This window comes from Alexandromys fortis, unplaced genomic scaffold (assembly GCF_014885135.2).
Source record: "Alexandromys fortis isolate MF-2015 unplaced genomic scaffold, M_Fortis_MF-2015_v1.1 scaffold_24, whole genome shotgun sequence".
NCBI lineage: Eukaryota > Metazoa > Chordata > Mammalia > Rodentia > Cricetidae > Alexandromys > Alexandromys fortis.
This window is the reverse complement of record NW_026067906.1, coordinates 14,077,247-14,101,756: the sequence shown is the minus strand read 5'-3', so window position 1 is coordinate 14,101,756 and position 24,510 is coordinate 14,077,247. Positions and strand designations below refer to the sequence as shown.

At 34.3% G+C, this 24,510-nt stretch overlaps 1 protein-coding gene across 1 annotated transcript in view; it reads left to right on the top strand.

Moving 5' to 3' along the window:
* The window catches only part of Trhde (thyrotropin releasing hormone degrading enzyme), a 357,366-nt gene that overhangs the window by 259,083 nt on the left and 73,773 nt on the right, over window positions 1-24,510 (top strand). The window contains exons 8-12 of the mRNA XM_050135614.1: window positions 1,595-1,660; window positions 2,632-2,819; window positions 7,000-7,088; window positions 17,009-17,142; window positions 17,254-17,309. Coding sequence (XP_049991571.1) covers window positions 1,595-1,660; window positions 2,632-2,819; window positions 7,000-7,088; window positions 17,009-17,142; window positions 17,254-17,309 — 533 coding nt within the window. The remainder of the gene's footprint in view (window positions 1-1,594; window positions 1,661-2,631; window positions 2,820-6,999; window positions 7,089-17,008; window positions 17,143-17,253; window positions 17,310-24,510) is intronic.

The window sequence follows — 24,510 nt, the reverse complement described above, 5'->3', positions numbered from 1 at the left end:
AGATACTCTTTTTAGTTCTTTTGAGAGTTTCATGTGTGAGTCCATTATATGTATATTATTTCCACTATTCCCCTCAAGATCTTGCCTTTCCTGTAAAGTAATAGTAAGTGCTATTATATACCATGATCTATATATCCCTGAGAGCCATTTAATGTTGCTCATATACACATGGATTTAATGTTGACCACCTTGGATTGGATAACTTATCAGACATGCTGCCTGTATCTCTTCATCTAGTGGTGTAGTTAATTCTGCATTCTTCCCAAGTTCTTTCATTTAAATGCTGAAAGAAATAAAGAAAAGGAAGAAACTGACAGCTGAACTCATTGTTTAAAACCTATCTCCCCATACCTCTACCTCCCCTGACCCCCCAAAAGCGAACAAATATATCTCCTGTATATATGTAGAACCAATTCCTGAAGCTTGGTTAAATCTGAATTGGCATTAATATAGGTTATGATTAATTGTATGCCTGTACTATGTTTAATAATGTTATTCATAGCACCTGATGATGAAGTTGAACTTGTGGTTGCTATGTTGGGGTTGGGCATCACCTCTCTGGGCTTATGATTAAGTGAGAACTGACATTTGTTCTGCTGTGAATTGCCAAGAAAACCTGAATCTGTCACTGGGTCTTCCATTTATACTGAAATTTCCTTCTCTGGTGTTAATTATCTTCAAAGTGCCAAATTCTTCATACATTATTGAAAAGTCAGCAACTTTTTTTTTCATTTCAAGAACTTTGATAAAAAAATTAGAAATTGTGTCTTCTTTCCTACATATTGTTAAGAAAATATAATTTTAAATGTAAGGATTTCTTCATTTTTTAAAATATATATCAGTCCTTTTTCTACATTTTTGTAGTTTGAAATCAGAAAAAAAAATCAGATGCTAATTATCTTGATAGCTGTCACCTTGATTATGAGACAGACCACACTTCTTAGAAAGGAGTAAGGTGTGAATCAAAGTGTGTAGATTTAATCACTAAAGGAACATAATGAGAAATGGAAGACCCTAAGCCTGAAGTTGAGAAACAAACTTATGAGGACATTTTTATTATTATTATTCTTAGCAGTGTGTGCTTCCAACTACAGAAATAAGTATCTCTTTTTAATTGTCAGTATTTTCTTCTCATAGAGCAACTACAGAGAGATTGGAGAGTGGGGAGTTCCCTCTCAGTATCAACATATGTCACCTAAAGAATTTTTTTTGAAAGAGTGTTTCTCTTTGAACAATCGAGTGGTGTGATTTTGTTCTGCATATTTTATTGCAGAGATCATTTTGCTCTCATGAGCTGATGTTGACCAACTCAGACAAAGTCAAAGTATATCCTTGACCTCAAGAATCCATAAGATGCGATTATAACTGTGACATCATTGTTAAGCAATTAGGATTGTTGGGCGATTTAGGATTTATGCCCTAGTTAAACATTTTGGGAATACTTTAAAATGTTATTTTCAATCATTTTGCTTGTCTTCCTCTTTTCCTTAATGCAATTCCACATGTTGAAATGGTTAATTGAATTGAGAAATAAATGTGTTTACTGTTAATTGCTTAACCTTTGAGTGGTAATTACAATTTTATATTCTTATAGGATTATTTAACTCTTCACAAGTTTGGCAATGCAGCCAGAAATGATCTCTGGAATACATTATCAGAGGTAAAGTAGAGGAAGAAGAAATATCAAAGTGTCTGCTTTAGCAACTGAACTTCATTTATAAGACATTAACTTTTATGGACATGGACATGGACATTTTATATTTGCTTTCTATAATTCCTCTTTTTTCATATTGCTTTGGTGCTTTGTTTTTATATAATATAAAGAAAAAGATTTAAAAATATTTGACTTAGAAATGTTGGTTAAAATGACACTGTTTTTAAGGAATTGATAATTTCACAGATGTTCATATTCTAGTTGGATTAGCAAATCTACCTCCATCCTCTCCTCAAATGCCTTCCCTGTTTTCCCATCAGGATTCCATCCCAAGTTCAAGGGTTCATTTTAAAATCTCAGGGTCCACTTACTGCAGTCAGTATGTGCCCTGGTGTGGATCATCTCTGTGATGTAGACAGGCTGCATGCACCCCGGGGGTCACGTACTTTAAAAATATTTGACTCTCCTTCTCTCACTAGTCACCAATTGCCAATAGTGCCTCAGCTAAAAGTGGGGCTTTGTGATCTCCCTCTGCCAGCTACATGGGCTGGCATGATCTTGCACAGCTCTTAAATACTTTTGAATGACGTTTTATTGTGGTATTATAGGTTCATGTTCAAAAGAGAAATATTGAACTTAAAAAAATTTACTATATGATAGTAGAACCTATCAGTAATGCAAAATGATGTAAAAATACTTGTAATAATAACTTACATCTTATATTCTCCCTATGCAAAAATTTTAATATTAATAACTCAGTTGTATATATATATATACATATATATATATATGGAACAAAATAATATAAGAAGTTCAAGGCAAGAAGATTAATTTTACTAGCAAATAATGCTAGTTTTGCTGATTTTAAATGTTTTCATATTGGGGTAAATTGCGATGGTAAAAATAAGAACAGAATAATGTTAATTATGCTTGCAAGAAGTGTTAATAGATTAATTTGTACAATTTTGGTTGCAAAGGCTTTAAAAAGGAATGGCAAATACGTGAACATACAAGAAGTAATGGACCAGTGGACACTCCAGATGGGATATCCTGTTATCACCATCCTGGGAAACATGACAGCAGAAAATAGAATAATTATCACCCAACAGCATTTCATTTATGACACCAGTGCTAAAACCAAAGCACTCCAACTTCAGAATAACAGGTACGCTACTTTTATCCTCTTATCCTCTTAGGAGATTGTGATTTTTAGTAATTCCCTTTACATCTTAACATTTACAAATTTTGAAAAATGTTTAATTTACTGTTGAGAAAATTCTGAAGTATAAGTGGAATATAGTTTTAAGCTATTTATTTGCTAGTTCATTGTGGTTCTTCTTTTGCTCTTATTTCCTCAAGATTTTAAGAACTATTTTTAATATATTTAATGAATATGGTGTTTCGCCTGTATGTTTTTCTGTGCACCATGTCAGTGCCTGGGGTCCAGTTAGGCCAGAAGGTCATTGGATCCCCTGGAACTTGAATAATAGACAGCTGTTAGATGTCATGTGGACACTGGAATTGAAACCAGGATTGTCTGGAAGAACAGCCAGTGATATTAACCATTGAACCTCCTATCTAGCCCTCCCTCAAAATTTTAACTTTTAACATATCAGCATTTATTTCAGAAGGCAGAACTTCTGAATTAGTGTGACAACTTTCAAAGATACGATTTGCATCTTCCCTTCTTTATGACTAGTTCTTGAATTAAATTCAATAGTTAAAACACATTGCTCTGAATTAAGTAGAATTGAGCCAAATGTGTTTTGCAAGACAAATGAGAACTGAAACTAACAATCCAGAAAAACTCATTAAACCAAAGTTCTGTACTTAATAATGTCTGAGCTCAAGGAACATAATATAGATTTTAAAATAATCCAAGCTTCAGTGGGGCCATGTCGGGTCAACATATGTTCTTCTCCTCTGAATTACAGTGATTGAGCTCATTGGCTCGATACAACACGTAGAGAATTGTTCCTTGTTTGGTTGAGGTTTTTTTTTTTTCTTTCAATACTGGTCCTAAGAAAACTAGGTGTCTGACTTTATCCACCATGGATATCCATGAGATCTGGCACATACATTTTATTGTCATCTAAGAGATCTGGAAACCATTGCCAAGTCAATTTGGTCCAGGCATAGATGTACAGAGATGTTGATGAATGGCGGGCTGAGTCCCGCCACCCCAGATCCCAGCCACCCACAAGGCTAGCTTATGCCCCAAAATAACAACACACAAACTATATTCTTTTAAACACTGCTTGGCCCATTAGTTCCAGCCTCTTATTGGCTAGCTCTTACATATTAATCTAACCCATTTCTAATAATCTGTGTAGCCCATGAGGTGGCTTACCAGAGAAGATCTTAACCTGCGTCTGTCTGGAGTGGGAGAATCATGGCGACTCCCTGACTCAGTTTTTTTCTCCCAGCATTCTGTTCTGTTTACTCCACCCACCTAAGGGTTGGCCTATCAAATGGGCTAAGGCAGTTTCTTTATTAATTAACCAATGAAAGCAACATATTAGAAAGAAGTCGCTCCCACATCACAGAGACATGGTTGAGAAATTCACTGGTGCTCTCTGATGAATGCATTTGGCATTTGGTTTAGGAAAGTGGGTTCACTATTTTTTAGCCTCTGTATGTATGTATGTATATATATACACACACACACACACACACACATATATATATAACATATATATATATATATATGTATATATCTTTATGTGCTCATGTGCATGTTTTGTGTGCCAAATTGCACATGTGGAGGTTAAAAAACTGCCTCGGGTACCAGGTACCTCACCTGTCATGTTCTAGACAGGATCTCTTATTCATCATTGTGCCCGCCTTCACAATGGATTTCTGGATTCTGCGGGCCCGGTTTTGCCTCTCATACCTCCATAGGAACAATGAGATAATATAAGTGTGTACTACAACTTTATGTGGGTGCTGGGTATTTGAACTCAAGTCTTCTGTTCAGGAAACTTGTTACCTGCTGATATTTCCCTCCAGCTATAAAGCAGAGCCCTATGTCCCTTACTCCCCATATGCATTGGCTTTTGCATCTATCTAAGCCAACTCTTTGAGCTCCTGCAGTATACATCACCCTGCTACAACCACACTGTGATTAGGGAGAGTGTTAGTCCTTCTCTACCATTTCTGGTCCCTGTTAATTTCCTCCCTGTCTGGATCCAGGGTCAACATTATCAAACTTGGCTTTACCCGAAAGCCCTTTGCTTTGTCAAAGTTAGAGAGAAATCAGGTCAGATCTCAGAGCACTGCTAGTCTGACACAGTGTCACTGATTGTAGTAAAAACATCAAGGACACATAAAGGGTTACAGGACAAATTTGCACAAGAATACTTTGTCAGTCTATCACAAACATTGTTATACTAGCTGTGGACCTAGTCTTTTAAAAGAAAATGTATCGTCTGGGCTATGTGAACTTATGCAATTCGAGCTGCTAGAATTACAGAAACATGTGGAGGATCCCAACCTTCAACACTTGCCACGCACTATATAAAGCTTATGTAAAGCTTCACATCGGTCCCAGGAATGACTTTCTTATTTTAAAAATAATAAAATCTATACTTGGAATGTAGCATTCTAATTTTATATTATTGATCATCTAATTCCCCGTGACATTCTGGTCAAAGATTCAATACCAATTCTATTTGGTCTTTGCAGAGATCCTTCCTAACTCTAATACACAATGGGTTCCATTGATGTAATAGAACTTGCTCTCCTATGCCAAAATTTCTAGTAAGTTGTATGTATTAAGCTGACTTAATTTTTTGTTTACATTTTCTTCCGAGTACATAGGGATATTACTACAATAGCCCAAAACATTTTAACATTAGTAGTTATATTTTTCATACATAGCCCTTGTATTATAGCATAGAAAGATCCTTATATAACTAAAATTTCCTGAAGTTAGCTGATGTGTGACATATTGTGACATTTGTGCTAGAATCTTGTTCCTTAGCAAGTTGGACATTTTTTGTGGCATTTTTAAGTAAATGAAATCACTGCTTTGCAGTGTTGCATAAAGTCTCCTCATAGCCTTAGTTGTTCTTGAAGGTCTTATCTACACAGAGTCATATGCACCAACCCAGTAAGGCTTTCCTTCTCTTCTGGGTTGGCTCCAGAAGTTTATACTGATCTCTCTTTAGCATTGATACTATTTCTTATAAGTTCTCTCGTCCCAACTCAAACATGCACACATGTTTTCTGCCTTTCTCTAATAATTAGAATTTAATGTTGATTTGCTGTAAAATGAAACCATTGGTGGAAACAAGCAGTCGCAGAGGACTGGGCATGCGTATTATACAGTTTATTACCTCAGGCATTCTCCCCCGAAACTTTTCAATACACTTTTCACTCACACAGTGATAGAGTTGCACAAAATTTCCTATTGGATTTCAGGTATTTATCTTCCTATAATGCATTTGTTGGCTACTACTTTTACTAGAGTTACAGTGCAACATTAAAATAATTTGTCTACCATTCTAGAAGGGTATAGACTACAGTTGATGGATTTATTGTAAAAAGCATTTCACATATGTCTGGCTACTTACTCATTTGAGATGGCATGGATTTACTTCATCTATGAGTCTAGACCTAAATTTTTATCCTCCGAAGAGGTAAATGAAACAAAAAGCTTCTTTTTAATAGCCGAGATTCATGCCTGACCCTTCATGTTTGTGGTTTCATTGTAACATCCTCTTAGAAATTCTTCTCAGAAAACAGAGCTTGAAGTGTGCCCACGTTATTCTTTATATAGATCTGAATTTTAATGAAAACTGATTATTTTTGTTCTTACTTTATTATTTGCTGAGTTACTTTGGTGTTCCCTATTAATCTCTCTGTAAAATATGTGGTTAGTGTCCCTCACACTTGCTAGCCAATAAATAAGGACAGTGTTAATATGCAAATGTAGAAAACTAGGGAATTATCTATTAGTTTAATCCAGAAAAAAAGTAGAAGAGAATTATTTTTAGACTTTAATCAATAAACAGCACAGCTCAGATTTATAGATTTTGGTTGCATTTATTTCTAAAGTACAAATCTATTTTTGCAAAATAAATTGTTTTATAGAAGTTCTTTTGCACTGAAGTTAAAACTGTTAGATACCAAGCATATCTTTAGTGTCATTGGGAAGGTGTGCTTGCCTTCTACATACATTCTTTAGGCTGGGACTTCTTTGGTAATTCATTGATTGATTCCTTTATTGATGAATTCATTATTTTTTTTCCAAAAATGTAATGAAATTTGCACAGATGGAACATAGGCAATGCTTCCTTTTGCTTTGATGTAACTTTTATTATTAAAGCTTTCTTATTTTCCAGTTACCTGTGGCAGATTCCATTAACCATTGTGGTAGGAAATAGAAGCCATGTGTCTTCCGAAGCAATTATTTGGGTGTCTAACAAATCAGGTAAAATATAAATTCTCTCCCAGGGAACTGTTGTGCTCAGATAATTGTTTAGATCTTAAACTCTCTTTTCAGCTGTTTCACAATGTGAATGAAGATAAATTATCATGAGAAAACACAGTAGCGATAATCACGTCTGCAAAATTAGGCACAATGTAGTTTCTAAATAGCCTAATTTTAGACTGATATGGAAATATTAAGTTTGTTTCTTTCAGAGTCAAGAGAAAGTAATTAAGTAAGTACAGTATCAATCTTCTTAGAGCTGTATGAATTTATAATCCAAAACATAATTGAAGTATGCTCATAATTAGTCACAGAATATGAAGGCTCTTGAAACAGAGACTTCTTTTTTATTTTTTAGTCTTCCTTGATTTTATTTTTACACTTTCTAAAAAGTGGTCCTTTCAAAGTTGTAGGGAAGTACAAGAAATGCAGAATAGAATCTTCCTGTAAGTTTATCATAATTCTACCAAAACTAAAAGAATTATCAGAGAACCCTTCTTTCAGCCTTTTTATTATAAGCATTTTTGTATGTATAGAAAACTGAGAAATAACATTTGTTGAATGCTAGAGTACACCTAGGACCTTGATAATGAGTCAAGTGGGTCATTTCTTCTATCTATCTATCTATCTATCTATCTATCTATCTATCTATCTATCTATATATCTATCTATCTATCATCTCTCTATCTATTTTATTCTATTCTATTTATTTTATTCATCTATTTTGCATCCCAGACCCAGTCTCCTCCCATACTCCCCTGCTACTCCTTCCCCCCCCATCTCCTCCTCTTCTGTTTCCATCCAGGAAAGGGCAGGTCTCCCATTAGTATCAATAAAACATGGCATTTCAAGCTGCAGTAAGACTAAGCACCTCCCCATGTAATAAGGCTGGGCAAAGTGACCCAATATGAGAAAGAGGGTCTCAAGAGCCAGTAAAAGAGTCAAAAACTAGCCTTTTCTCTCACTGTCAGGAGTGGGACCAAGCTACATATCTGCTACATATATGCAGAGTGCTTAGGATAGTTCTATGGAGACACCTGATTGTCTTTTCAGTCATTTTAAGCCTCTTTGAGCCTAGGTTAGTTGATTGTGCGAGCCTACCTGTGGTGTCGTTGATCCCTCTGGCTCCTACACTCTTTTCTACACCTCTTTGATAGGATTCTCAAACTCCATCTAATGTCTTGCTATTGGTCTCTGCATCTGCTTCCATCAGTTGCTGGATGATGCCTCTCTGACGATAATTGATCTAGGCAGCAATCACAGAGATGGCCAGTTCAGGCTACTTATTTACTATTGCTAGTAGTCTAACCCGGAGTCCTCCCAGTAGTCTCCTGGGAGATTCTCCTGTGCCAGGCTCCCACCAGATCCCGAAATGGTCCTCACCATCACTCCCTCATTGCTCTCCTCCTCTTTCCACAACCTGATTGCTCATGTTCCCATCCCTGCCTGCCCTCAAAGTCTCTTCTTTTGCCTCTTCCTAGGGATATCTGCATGTCCCCCAATGAACCCTTCTTGTTACCTAGTCTCTCTGGTCCTGTGGATTGTAGCATAGTTATCCTTTTTTTCTTTTACAATTAATATTCACTTATGAGTAAGAACACACCATGTTTGACTTTCTCTGTCTGGGTTCCCTTACTCAAGATGATTTTTCTAGTTCCATCTATTTGCCTTCAGTTTTTTGTGTGTGTCCTTTTTTTTTAACAGCTGACTCCATTGTATAAATGCCACATTTTTTTTTTTGCCCATTTCTCAGTTAAGGAACATCTAGTTTTTCTTTTTTTAATTTCTGGCTATTACAAATAAAGCTGCTATGAACACAGTTAAGCAAATGTCCTTGTGTAATGTTTGAGCCTCCTAAACTAAATTCAAGAACACATCAAGATCATACACCATGAATAGAATTTAAGACCCAGATATAAATCCACACATCTATGGATACCAGATTTTTGATAAGGAAGCCAGAGTCATACATGGAATAAATAAAGCATCTTCAACAAGTGGTGCTGGTCTATCTGAATGTTGGCATGCAGAAGAATGCAAATAGGTCCATATATATTACCTTGCACAAAAATCGAGTCCAACATAAACACAGATGCACTGAACCTGATAGAAAAATAGTAGGAAATAATCTCCAATGCATTGGCACAAAAGACAGCTTCCTGAAAACACCACTAATAGCATAGGCACCAAGATTGAGAATTAATAAGTGGGACATTATAAAATTGAAAATTCTGTAAGGCAAAGAACAGCATCAACAGGACAAAACAGCATCCTACTGAATGGGAAAAGAACTTCACTAACCCCACATCTGAGAGGGATGATTTCCAAAATATATAAAGAAATTAAGAAACTAGACACCACAAATCAAAGAGAAAAATCTAAAAGCAAAGAGGAGCACTCATTACTAAATAAATTGAACTGGTCCCAGCCATTGTGGGCAGATGAACCGTGTAGCCTGTACTCATCTCATTTGTAAAATTAGGATGAAGCCTGCTTGCTGAGGGGGTAAGAAGCTAGAATAGATTATCTTCAGATTGTTTCTTACTTTATTAAAACTTTTAATGCCTTTTTTTGGACAGAACACCATCTTCTGATTATCAAATACTAAGTTGATTATGTGGAACAGAAGAAAATTGATGAATATGATGAAAACACCTTCCAAGAAAAAAAAAGTAGACACCAACAAACCAAATAGTCCAATTTAAAACGGGGTACAGATTTAAACAGAGAATTCTCAACAGAAGAATCTCAAATGGCCAAGAAACACTTAATGTTCAACAACCTTAGCCACTAGGGAAATGCAAATCAAATTGACACTGAGATTCCATCTTACACTTGTCAGAATGGCTAAGATACAAAACACAAGGGACAGAACATAATGGAGAGGGTCTGGAGCAAGGGGACCAGTCCTCCATTGCTGGTGGGAGTGCAAACTTGTACCGCCATTTTGGAAGTGAGTGTGGCAGTTTCTCAGAAAACTGGGAACCAGTCTATGACAAGACTTAGCTATATTGCTCTTGGGCAGAGGCCTCATTTTTAATCCCACTCTGTGGCTACCTTTTCTCTATCAGGCTGTCCCTTTGGGTAAGAGAAACATATTTCTCATGATATTAAGTAATTGTAAAGCCAGTTGGGGGGGGTACTTAGGCAAGTCATCAAACATCCTTGTAGGAAAAAAATCAAGCCTCAGGGAGCTCAAAGAGATCAGATTCCATTTTCTTTCTAAATATTTTCAAATAAGATAGTGAACTATTTCAATTCACTGTCAGAAGGAAAACTATTTCTTGAATCAAAAATATATCCTGCATGCAAGAGTGTGAAACAGGTTCTCTCTATTTCTGTGTTTCATTGACTTGTAGAAAAAGAAAAAGACAATTATCCTTTATGTAATATTTCACTTAAATCTAGATGGTCAAGTGTGCTCATATTTTACTTTCTTACTTCTTTCTCCGGAGCTAGTAATAGTGTTTTACTAATTTGTAGAAAGCATTTTAATGCCACATATCTTTGGAGTAAAACCAGGTCAAAATATGCAAGCACTGATTTTCTTGTAGGTATTGCTATACAATATTTAATTTAACACATTTTGATGTTTTTCATTTGAAATAAAATACTTATACTTTCTCAATTCAGTTCCTCAGAATTAACATTTATACCATGGTTCTGAGTCATCACTTATATATCTTTACAAATGTCTTTTCCACTCATAGAGCTGTTTTATTTATTCATATACTTTGTTACAAAATGATGAGCAAGAACACTGAGTTGTCATGGTAATGTGATTGTTGGCATTATATATATGACAGAATAATTCTCAGATAGAAAACAAAGTATCTTTGGATGGTGGTATGGGAATAGGGAAATCGGAAAAATACATCAATTTAAACTATGGTTGGGTGTAGTGATTGCCAATTTCCCATAGTACACATTTCATTCGTCCATTTCTATCAGCTCTTGTTATAATATTCCCTTAATAATATGAGCATGAAAAATAGTGGAAAGCTCTGCTTGTCCCATTGATGGATATGTCTGATGATTGTTTTTTAAATATCCATGCATTGATTTTTTTATTAAAATTAACCATTCTGCTTAAGCCAAGTGTTGACCTAAAATATTGATGATGTTGAATTCCATGATCATTATATGTAGATGTGCAATTTGTAAACACAAAGCTCTAGGAGGGTACTATATGTACAGACTATTGAGCCTTTGCAACCTATATAGGACAGTGTATGTCATTTCCCATTAACCCATATTGAGTTGTGTTTGTTGTATGTGTGGTCAAGTTAAGCTGTTGTGGCTTGCTAGAGATGATGTATGAAATATGTATGTCTTGAAACCCTATAATGCAGAAACAGGAAAGAAAGAGGGTTATATATAATGATCAATTTTTTTTTGTGCTCCCTCTTCAGTTCCATTCTGAATGTGTTCCACTTTGTTTTGAAGTCTTTCATTCTGATGACTAAAATAAAATGAAATAGAGTTCAGGGCGAAAGACTGGATTTTTATATCCTTTCTTTTACTTGCTATTTTGTCTCATTTAATTCAAAATATAAACAAGTAATAACAAAGACAATATTATAAAACATTAAAAAAATGGTTTTCTCTTATCACTGTAAGTTAAAATAAAATATAATTTTATTATATTTGCCAGACAGTTTTTTATAATTTTATTATCAGTACTGTATATTTCATCTTATAATATTAAGGTAAGTCACTAGTCTGCAATATCTATCAATCTGATCAAATTAATCATGTGTTATTTATAGTTCATTTTAAAGACACATTGGCTGGGTAATCAACTGACAGATAAAGCACAAATTATTATAGTCTAAAAATAGTATTTATCCCAATTTTTATGTTTTTAAAAGCAGGTTAAAATGTTCTTTTCAATTTTTACTATGGAAATGCAAATAATTCAAACATTTATGAATATAATAACTTGTGTGCTAACTGACTATTCCTTGATTATGAAAGGAAGGAGATAAATTTAATGCTAAACATCAGGGAAGAAAAGATACAATACTGAAGATAATTTGATCCCCAATATTAAACATGGCATTATTTATAGCTTTGCTATAAAGTGATTGATTTGCAACCTACAATCCTTGAAAATCAGTATTATCTTTTTTATCCTCATTTTAAAAATGTGAAGATCAAGTCTTGATAAATGTTTGCCCAATGTTCCAAATGTTTGGCTAAGTTAAAAGCTTGTAGGAGCTTCCTTTTGTTTTTTTTCAGCAGTTGAACACACACACATACACATACACACACACACTTATATTTTTAATAAGTTGGCTTGCAGCTCTGTCAGTTTCTCAAGAGTGTTTTGGAAACTTGTATATTGGTATTTATGGGGTTCACCAGATATTATGTCATTGAATTTTCACAATCATCCAGTGAAAAAGATCAATATATGCTATAATTTCTGTATGATTTCACATGCTATTCTAGCTGGGTTTTCTATTTATGTTATTTTGAATTATCATTTTCTACAAGTAGCATATTTGGCTAGAAATGCTTAACTATCATTTCCACTGTCATTCCCATAGTTACTATAAAATAAAATATGTTATAAAATACCAACTCCTCTGTGCCTTGATATAGCCTGAGTCTTGTGCCATTTTGGATATAAATAAGGTTTTCAATTATTATTATGAACATTGGAATTATAACTTCCATACTTTTTGCTACAGAACTCATCAAACATTATACCTCATTAGGCCATCAGAAGAGAACTTTTTAAAATTCATTGCCTGCTATTAGTTAATTTGCAGAACATTTTGAGAATATAATTAACCAGTACCGTGAAGAGATTTTAAAATATATTACAAAATCTTTTTGGGAATTGTTTCCCAAAGATCTCATTTGTAATAAAGCCATACAAATATTCATGAATAGTAATAACTTTAGGTTTTGGTTATAAGTTTAATAATAGAAAGCTTAAAACAATTGATGCCTGTCTTTCTTATTTTAGTCAGGCAATGGAGAAGATATAGAGATTATTTTCATGTTTCAATACACACACTCACTGGACTATAATCTAGCTATGAGGTTTTTAATAGAATAAATAAAAATAGTAACAAATTGGATTACTTGGGATCCATCCTTTGGTATCCAATTTGTAAATAAGAAACAACTCTAAAAAATAAATTTAATATTGTAAGATTACATTATCATTCGATGTTTGCAAACTGTATGTCATTTGCTCATATATTAAGATCAACTCTACAGCTTAACCAGAAAAATCACTAACGAAATTATCTAAATAAATGGGTCTAAAAATGTCTTGGGGGTTAAAAGTACAGAAAATCTAAAAAGTTTGGTTCTCAGAACCCATTTTGGGTGGCTCACAACATCCCATAACTCCAGATTCATGGACTCCAATGTCTTCTGGTGTTTAGATGTACCTGTAATAATGTGAACATACCTTTGCACGTGTGTGCACTTGCATATACACACACACACACACACACACTGAGTTAAAAATAAACAAACCTTAAAAATAATATTACCAAATTTATTTATTTTAATGTAAGGGTCATTTATTCATTTAGAATGCATGTTAGAGCACAAAAGATATATATCTCTATGTATTCATATATGTATATATAATATATTCTTATACGTAATAATATATATACTTTTTAATGTAGGCACTTAGTGATATAAATTACCTCTTAGAGCTTCCTTCATTGTCTCCCATAAATTTGGGTATGTGTGGTTTCATTTTATTCACACTAGTTATATACAATATAATATATAATATAATTTTATAATTTATATCAAAGGAAAAATCCACCAAGATGACAATTCAACTTTTAACATCTATGCACCATACACAAGGGCACCAAACTTCTTAAAAAAACAAGCCTATAATTTAAGTCACACATTGACCCTCGCTTAGTGATAGTGGGTGAGTTCAGGACCCTTGCCAATAGACAGGCCAACTAAACAGAGAAATGTTGAAACTAACTGAAATCATAAACCAAATTGACCTAACATGTATTTAATAGAACATTTCATCACAAAGTCAAAAAAATATACCCTTTCTAGCAGCTCATGGAACTTTTTCCAAAATTGGCCACACACTTGTACAAAAAGCAATTCTCAACAGATAAAAGGAAATTGAAAAACTCCCTGCATCCTATCAACCACCAGGGATTAAAGCTGGATATAAACAACAGAAACAACAGGAAACTTACAAACCTTTGGATGTTGGACAAGTCTCTACTGAATGAAAAATAGGTCAAGACAGAAATTAGGAAAGAAGTAAAGACTTTCGTTAATTGAATGAATATGAAACCACAACATACACAAACTGATGACAGACAATAAAGCAGGTTCCAAGAGGCAATGTGTAACACTAAGTGTCTACATAAATAACAATAGCTATCTATTATAAGTAACTTAACATCAAGCCTGAAAGATATAGAACAAAAAAGAAAGGAAAAAAATCTAGAAAATAAAGAAAGAAATCACACCCAAATGGAATATATGGCAAGAAATAATGAAACTCAGAGCTGAAATCAGTAAAATAAAAATAAACAAATAATACAAAGGTTTAATGAAACAAAGAATTGGCTCTTTGAGAAAAATTACTAAGCTTGGCAAATCCTTATCCCAGTTAAAAAGCATAGAGAGAAAATTCAAATTATTCAAATTACCAAAATTAGAGATATCAAGAAGGTTATAGCAACAGACAGCGAGGAAATGAAGAAAATCATAAGAACGCACTTTAAAATCTATATTTCACCAATTGGAAAGTCTAAAAGAAATTTGAATAATTTTCTCAGTTCATGCCACCTATCAAAATTAAATCAAGATCAGATAAACAGACCTTTACCTCCTAATAAAATAGAAGCATTGATTAAAATCTACAAAAAAGCAGTTGACCAGATAGTGTCAGTGCAGAATTCTACCAGACTTTCAAAGAAGAGTTAATGCTAATAATATTCAAATTATTCCACAAAACAGAAACAGAAGGAACATAGCCCAATTTCATTTTATGAAGCCACAGTTCCCCTGATACCTAAACCATATAAAGACTCAATAAAGAGAATTACACACCATTTTTCCTATGAATATATATGAAAAATTCTTAATGAAATACTTGTTTGTTAAACTAAATCCAAAAAAAAAATCAAAAAGATCATTCACCTTGATCAAGTTGGCTTCATCACAGACATGCAGGGAAGGTTCAACATACTTAAACTGGTATATGTAATCTCCCATAAAAAAAGACTGAAAGACAGAGAACATGATCATCTCATTAAATGCAGAAAAGGCCTTTGACAAAAGTCCAGCACCCCTTCGTGATAAAAGTCCTGGAGAGACTAGGGCTGTGAGGAGCAAGTAACCACAGACAACTACAAAATGCTGAGAGCAGGGGAAATAGTCTTCCTCAGAGAAGAAATCACCAACTGTATTTCTATTAACAAATTATCAGCCCTGAAATCATACACAGAAGTGACATTATACAGACTGAGCTGTTTATAACTGTGTATTTCCAAATATGTATGTATGCACATTGGCATGTATGTAACAGAATTTAATATAAAGGAGACATTGGATTTTAAAGATAGCAAAGAGTGATGTGTGAAAGGTTTAAGGTAAAGAAAAAGATGGGGGGAAATTACATAATTGTATTGTAATACCAAAAAATAAAAGAAATAATTGTTAAAAGTTTGGTATATTTGAAGGCAATCAGGATTACTTAGAAAAACTTATATTTTCATCACTTAAGATTTAATCTTTCCCCAATTCAGACACAATTATTTAAGAATTATTTTTATCAAATTACTTCTGTTTGTCAATATCCTCTATTAAAATAAACTTTCTGAAGAGAGGTGAGATCAGAAAAAATCCTGGACATAAGAATGAGTATTTAGAGGGCTTTTTGACAGCATGTTTGTTAGCCAGAAACCAGGAGGTTCTCCTTAGGTCCTGGGACCACAGCAGATTTAGCATGTAAATACGTTATAAAGTATAAATTTGACATTTCATTTTATGGCTGATTTTTGAAAATTGCTATCCTGTTATATGTATTGCCTTAGTCTACCTCATACAACATTTTCCTATTCATTCTTTACTTGAGTATGTCTATGTCCCGTCTCTTAAAGGATGACAAGCACGTTTTGTTTATTATAAGTGATTCTGATTTGAAAAAAGCTTGATGAAAGTTCTATGCTTTTGAGTCTTAGAAGTTAAAGCACACCTGTTTGTTTTATTTTCTGTTGTTTGTTTGCCATTTGAGGACACATTGTCCGTGTGTCCATGCAAATTTTAATTCATATTCCCTGTGAAAATTCCATGAAGAATGAGCCCAGAGCTCGACAGGAAAGTTATTACAATTGTGGATGATGATTGCTTCGTGCCGTCTATGATGGCTAAGTCAGCACATGTGAATGTAACTCTGCCGTATTCGGAAGAGCTAAATGTGGAAGAAGTTACAACATTTTTCTTGGCCTTTGTTAATTGAATCACTTGATGAACACACATTTTAATTTTACCTAAGTAATTCCTTTAGGAAGGATGCATTCTCATTGTTTCTAATTCTGTGTGGATCTTTTAGAGTCTTGAACAAATGAGGTTCCCTTGTTCTATCATTATGGGTGGTTTTGGAAAGACTTATTTATTTGCACTCCTGGGAAAACATGAAAAAAAATCACGGTTCTGCCAAGAACAAAAGTGTTAATTATAAAAATAATTAATTGATGTAATAATGAGTAATAAAATGAAAACCTTCTATCTGATTTTAGATGGAAATGATTAATTAAAGTTGAGATTTCAATTACATTTTAGCATGACATTTTCTTTAAATTATTGGTAGTGCTGTTTCTGGTATTTAAGAGACTGATTTTGTTCCATTTTAACTCTAAAAATTTAAAAATCAACTTACTCTCGAATGCTACTTTCAGAACATCACAGAATAGCATACTTGGACAAAGGAAGCTGGATCCTAGGAAACATCAATCAAACGGGCTACTTTCGAGTTAACTATGACCTAAGGAACTGGAGATTACTGATTGATCAATTAATCAGGAACCATGAGGTACATCCTTGATCTACATATCCGTGATCTGTTTTGAAGTGTGAATGCCTGTCATTATAATGATCAGAATTACTACCCCCATCCTCTCTTTTTTCCTAACTGGCCTCATAGGTGCTTTCTGTCAGTAACCGTGCGGGCTTGATCGATGATTCCTTCAGCCTGGCCAGGTAGGTTTTACTCTGGATCTCCATAATAAAAATACACGTGGGTAAGATTTTTACATTAATTTAATTTATACATTATATATTTGTATTTATACATGATTCTTTTTTATGATATTTTTGTTTGTATCTGAACTATACTCAGAGCTCCAAACTCCAAATCAATAATAGCCATAAGGTATTTCCTATACAGAAGCTTTATCAATCACATGGCTAGTTCAGTTAAACACTCTGCAGGTTTGTGTAATCTCTTTATTAATGAACTCGACACTGTGACCATTGTTCCTGTCTAACTTTTGCTAGAAAACACCTTCAAGCATTAGCAACGTTATTCCTCACAAATGCTAGGGTATTTTTAATTTTAAAACTACATTTGAATATTATTCACTATGAAAAGTCTATGCTGCAAGAGAGAAATAAGTATTTTACAACATACCTATCATTTTCCAAATGATTTTATTGATTTAATTATGATAATATTTAGTGATGTTCCTAAAAAATAGATTTATAATCTTAAAAAATGAGTTATTTCCCTGCCTAGTCATCAAATGAAAGAATGTTCATTGACATATTTGCAATATTTGGATAAAGCATGATAAAATAATCCTATCCTCTAATACTTTGTTATATTTATGCAGTTTTTAATTTAATAATCTTTTTTTGAAAGATTCAGATTGGAATATGGCGATCTGTCATTATTTTAATTTATCATAGATTGCTACATTTTCCCTAATTGTTTGAATCTAGTTACTTCTGCTTGTGCCCAAGTGAACACAAGACTTGACTTAGTAATAGATATTTATTCATTCATGAGATCTGAAACTGTTTTTATAGTTTATGTGCTCAATCAAATCTCAGTTCTCTTACATATGTTAAAAGTAATCCATTCTTTGCGGCATTCTAATCCATCAGAACTGATGAGCTTTCAAGTAGAGCATTTGATAATTATAAAATTGAAGGTCTGCAACCAACTTAACTAGATTGTTGTTGCTGTTGTTGTTGTTGTTGGTGGTGGTGGTGGTGTGTGTGTGTGTGTATCAACAAGCAATGTCCAAAAGGAAGTTTTTACAGGACAAGTAAAAGGTACTGTTTTATTGACACAGAGTACAAAAACCAACCAACTCTGAACTTTTGCTTTCATTATTACCATGAAGAATCATAGGGCCATCAATGTTTTATTTGGCGTGCCACGAGGAGGCAAACTCTGCTGCAGACACAACCCTGTCTGTCCTTCACTGAGAATACCCCAAAATGATTGTCTACAAGGAAGTTTCTATAAAGATCATTAAGGCTCACTGGGAAAAAAAATAAAAAAGCTTACCACAGAAGCCTGATTCTCAAAACCTACAGTGGAGGAAGAAAGCTGAATTGTCAAATTGTCCTCTGCCCTCTGCACATGAGTGCCATGATCTGTGTCCCCTTGAAGTCACCATGCACTGCATAAAACACACACATACACACAAACACATAACAGTAACGAATAAAATTTAAAAACATACTAATTAATCTGAACCGTTAGTTGAACAAACATAAGTAACAGGCTGTCCATGCTGCTACACCATTTTAGGAAGGAAAAACACAGAGCAGCAGAGATGAACAAAGGCATGCCAAGAGACTGATATATGAAGATAATGGTTAAGGTATATGGTTTGCTCTGCAGAAAACCTTGAAGAAAATATGAGGTCTACAAAAATTATTTTTACACAGGTTTAGAGAGTTCAGTAAATCATAAGTTCAGTAAATCATGAGAGTATGCTTATGATTACAGCGATACTTCATTGAGATAGAAGCAGAAAAAGAGGAACATGTTGAACACAGAGAATGAAGGATTAGTAGCAAAAACAACAATGAAAACCCTACTAGTAGCAACTAACTATTAATTATACAATATGTGCAGAAATCTCCCTGTTTTCATAAAGTATAGGCATCTCTCCTTTTAAAGTCAGAGTGATTCCAGGACCCTCCCCAGACACCAGAATGGGTAGATGTCCACAGTCTTTTATAAAATGACATACTACTTACATATAACCTGTGCACATCATTAAACGTTCTCTATATTTTTCTTACTACCTAATATAATACAAATACTATATAAACTGTTGCATAGAAAATAATGACCAGAAAGAATATGTATGAAGACCCTAAAGCTTTGATATGTATAATCTTGTTATTATTTATGCAAAAGGTGAAAAAACACTTAAGTATCATTGACTTTATGTTTACACTCTGTTCTACTGTCCATGAATTGTTTCATTATGAGAATGAAAGTAAATAAATAGAAAATAATATATTTCTGCAAATACATTCTATCTACTTGGACTTAAGTATTACTTATATTTTATGTACTCAAATACATATTCCATTGTTTAAAAATCCTGTTTATATAAATCTCTTTCAAGCACATGGATAAGTCAGGTATTCCTTGGCCTCTGAAAATAACAAGGGGAAAAAGAGACAAGCAAGTTAAAAACAAAGCTGAGGCTTTGGGTTAGTGACCTCTTTGGATCTTAGAAAATGCATCCAAGCACTGTGCTTGCCATGACTATTTCATAGTAGGGACTTGGGGTTAAGAGGGATTAAGTCACATAGTTGTGGTTATACAGATTCTGAGTGCATGCGTATTAGAGAGGTGGGTGCTGGTTACCCAACAATACCACAGCAGAGTTCATCCGTTCAAGGCCATGCGAGGTTGTGTGCTTTATGGAATTCTCATCTATAACGTCTTCCTTATCTCTTTGGATTATTATTCACTTAAACGGCAAACAAACAAGTGGAAATATTTAGTTTCTGCCCTTGAGTATAAGCTTGTCTCTCCTTCCATGGAAACTAAAGATGTCTCTTTATTACACAGTATGCTTCTGGCTTCCTGGTAGTTCTTGCATGAATCAAAGGAGAGTGCTGTGTGTCATCTTTGTGGTTACTGTCACTTCATTCAACGTCTGGTACAAAATTACGCTATTTATGTAATTATAAATTTAGCAAGCTAGAAACTTTCATGTCACTATTTTGGTGAGATTAGCTAAGATCTATCATTAAGTTTTGCTAGTTTTAGCTGTTTAAATTCAGAGGCAGTGTTGTGGTGTATAGCTGCAATACCAGAACTTGAGAGATTGAGGCAGGAGGATTGCTATGAGTGTGATATCTGCCTGGGATACACAGTGTGTTCCAGACCAACCTGTGATTCAGAGTATAACTATGTCCCCCAAAATAAGACAAGCAACAAACAAAGCAAAAGAGATTTCCTTGTACCCTCTAGTAGTAAATGGTTTAGAGCAACATCGAGACAGTGCCAAGACTTAATTTCACTCTATCTACCTCCTACCATTGCTTTATCTTCCTCGGAGGTAAAATTTGGAAAATTTAGTATATATTATACCAGACATATTCCCTCTCCAAACCTTTATGCTGTTAAATTTTAAAATCATGAAGAGTGATTTATTCTCTCCTCTGACTCATTTGTAAAAATAAACCTTGGAAGCTTTTCCATCACTTGTTAAAGTCTTCTTATGATGCAGCCTATGGCAAGTACCCTGGACTAGTTTTCTGCTGTAGCATCTGAGGATGGAAAGGCATAATATCTTTGAAAACAGTCAAGAAAGTGCATTTCAGGGTCTTTCTCGGTCAGTTTGCCCTGTCAACCACATGGAAGGTCCAATTCCCTCAAATTCTCCATTATAGCAAAAGTATAATTATTTAAAATTTTATATTTTGCTAGCTCAAACTATTGCTTATAAGTCATCAATTCCCAGTCAAAAGAAGTTGTGTTTTATCTTGCATGTTTACTATCTGTATCTTTCTTTCTATAAAACATCACTTAGTTAAACACAGAAAGTACAAACTTAATTGAAAGCAAACATAAGTCTTTTTGCTTCTATGCTTTGTTTTGTTTGGGGTTATTATTCCATTCAGTAGCATCTGTCTGCAATATTTTCTCTGTCATTACACTGAACTTTCATACTTCATAGTATTTCATCATACATCAAGCAAAATATACTGGTTTTCTATAAATTTTGTTTTGTTTTCTATTCATCTCCCCGGTTCTCTTTCCTTAATCAATTTGTATGCATTGGATGAAAGAGGATTCATTTTTTTTAAAGATTGCTTAATTTGTTACTAATTATTTCATTCATATTTGCTTAAAGATAATTTCTTTTTTATGTTTGAAATATCTTTATCTTCTTATAAAAGATCATGTTAGTGAATTAGTTTGATTTTTGTTACATTGTCACTATGCTTTTTTTATTTATTGGTGACACAGCTTTTTTGTCATTTTAGATTTATCGTTATTATCTGTGATAAGATATCTTTTCTTATTCAATTTTTACATTTTATATAAATCATGGAGTCATTTTGGTTAAATTCCATAGAGTCCTGTAAGAGATATACATTGGGCTATAAGTGAATAGATAGAGAATCATTACATTATGTTATCTTTCTATTGGCAGTGTATTATTAATTGCTATTTGTTCGGGTTTGTTGCTGAAGTACTATGCTTTGAGAAACATAGGTTGCCTTATTTTTTTTTATTATTAAAGATACATGCTGCTGCAAACAATGACACGATTTCTGTACCCAAACATCTTTGTTTTATTTCTTTCTATTTAAGGGAACTTCTTGCAACATGTTTTTTTGTTACCGCTTTTACGTCATCTGCATGACTCATTTGTTCTTTGTTTAAGGGTTCTCTTATAGCGCAGGTGTTAGACATTTCTTCATTTAATGCAGAAAATAGTAGCATGATTTGAAAAAGCGTAACTGCTCTAAGAATCCGCAGGATAGGAATGGCTTTCCTACTTTCATAGGTGGTTGTTTAGATACAACATTCTGCCCTTTCCTAAGGCAATGGGCATAGAATCAGCTGGAAATACCTTGGCTGATGTGCCTTTTGTCACGGCCTTTTCACTCAGATTTGGAGATGAGAGGATTCCAGGGAGTTTGAAAAGACTGATCAGGGTCCTGATTCCCCCGATGCTATCTACTGCTTTGTGGATTTTGATTGCATGAGGGTGTTTAAACTTAGAATTCCTTCTTCCAGTTGAGTCCTATCTATTTTTAAAGAGTTGTTTGTTTTGCCATAAATATCTTTTTAAATTATGTTAAGAGCTAATTCAGAATAGGATTGATAGCTACAGCAAAACCCTGTCTTGAAAAACCAAAAAAAAAGTTAATATGTGGTGGTTAGGTTTATTTTATTAATTTTAAATTTATTTGTCTATCTATCATCTATTTTTTCATTTATTTTGGTTTTTGGAGTTAGGGTTTCTCTGTGTAAAAGCCCTCGCTGTCCTGGAACTTCTTTTGTAGACAAGGTTAGCCTCAAGCTCACAAAGATCCACCCGCCTCTACCTCCCAAGGGCTGAAACCAAGGGCATGTGCTACCATGCCCAGCTGGGGTTATTAATAATAACAGAACACTGATTCCTACATGCAGTTTCTTGTGCTCGCTGGACACAGAGAGAAGTGTGATTCCCTAGCTATTTCATTAGACTCTCTTGAAGGAAGTATTCCTGTATGTTTATGCTTTTACTTATTATTGATTAAGCCACTGGTTTTCATGTGCAAAAGAATTAAATTAAATATTTATAAATCGTAAAAGTAATAAAATTATTTATTACAAAACGAGATTAATTGTTGGCTCTATGCTTCTAGTCCTCTTCCCGGAATAAAAGTCGTTATAATGGTTTCCCCAGTATCCTCCCAACCTTTGTTCCCAGTGGAGGCGTTTCCATCCTATGTGTCTGTAACTTGGAGTGAATCTTTTCATGAGATTCATGTCCATCCCCCAAAGAGCACACCTCTCACATCCCTAGGCTGTGGGCTCTAATTATCTATTTGTCATCCGCTGCAAATGTACATCTTGAGACACACAAGAGAGTCACCTTGAAGCCTGCTTTGTTTCAGACCTTTCTGCATGCAATTATTTAAAAATCCATATCCAAAGGGTCTCTAAATTGGGCTTAGTTTTTTACAACGCATCACCACAGATACATGTTAAAAATAGTCTGAGAGCATTTTCAGGACATTTTACTGTAATGAGCTGGGAGTCTTAAGTTTTCTTTCTTTTATAACCTGGTAAAAACTCAGACTTTATTTCTGGATTTCTCTTGCTATGGCTGTTCTATTCCTCCAGGCAATTGTTGGTTTGCTCAAGGTTAGACAATGGGTTAACATATTCCTTTGAGCTGTTTTTAGAAACCTGTTGGGGGGGGGGGAGGATCACAGCTGTTGTCCTTGGGAAAGGGATTTAAGTGTGGCATCGTACCCTCTACTTCTGAGACATAGTCATCTCCTGAGGTATTAAGGTTGGCCCTGTGGCTCTTGAGGATGGCAATTTCCTTAGAGATTTTTAAATCACGCTGCATTAAATCAGAAGCAAATTTGTAACCTTCCCATGCCAAAATTTGTATTTCAGCTCTGGAAGGGGGAAGGTTTTAATATTAATGTCTAATGCCTGCAAGTGCTGAGTGGAAATCAGAAAAAGAGAAATTTTGACATCACTTCGTAGGTTTGATCCATTTTCATTGCAAACATCTTGTTCTCTTTAGTTATGAACTTGGGTGGATGTCTGTAGGTTACATGATTTTTTTTTCATTTAAGCAGTCTTTTTGTGATAATCAGTAGTTTAGGTTACCAAACTGTAGTACAATTATATTTGAATAAGTCTGTGTATTTGTGTTCTTCAGTAGCTCATGAATTAAAAGCTATCTTATAATTTTATATCACATTCTTTCTGTTGTATATTCCCAGTGTAGTTGTACTCTGTGAACATACATGACAAAAACTCCCTGGTTTCTATTTTCTTTTTGCACCCTCTTCTTTAATCATCCCTGAGCCTTAGGTGCAGGAATTGTGTGGTAGATGTATCACTTGGGACTAGACTTCACAACTCTGCATTTTGGTTGGTTGTGGTTTTCAGTAATGGCCTCTGCCTGGTGCAAAATGTTTCCTCATGGGAGGTGACGACTACACTTATCTGTGGGTGTTGAGGCAAACATTTGTAATGTAGTTAGGAATTGTGCTGGTTTAGTAAAGTGGTGGTTGTAGGTTCTCTTTCTATGACTTCATGAAAGATCTATGACTTCATGAGCACTGGGTGCTTCCAATACCAGGAATTATCTTTTCCCTTGTTGAGTTCAATTAAACAACTACTTGTTATTGCCAAGGCATCTGTGCCACTATTGCATGGTTACAATTATTGTGCCATGCT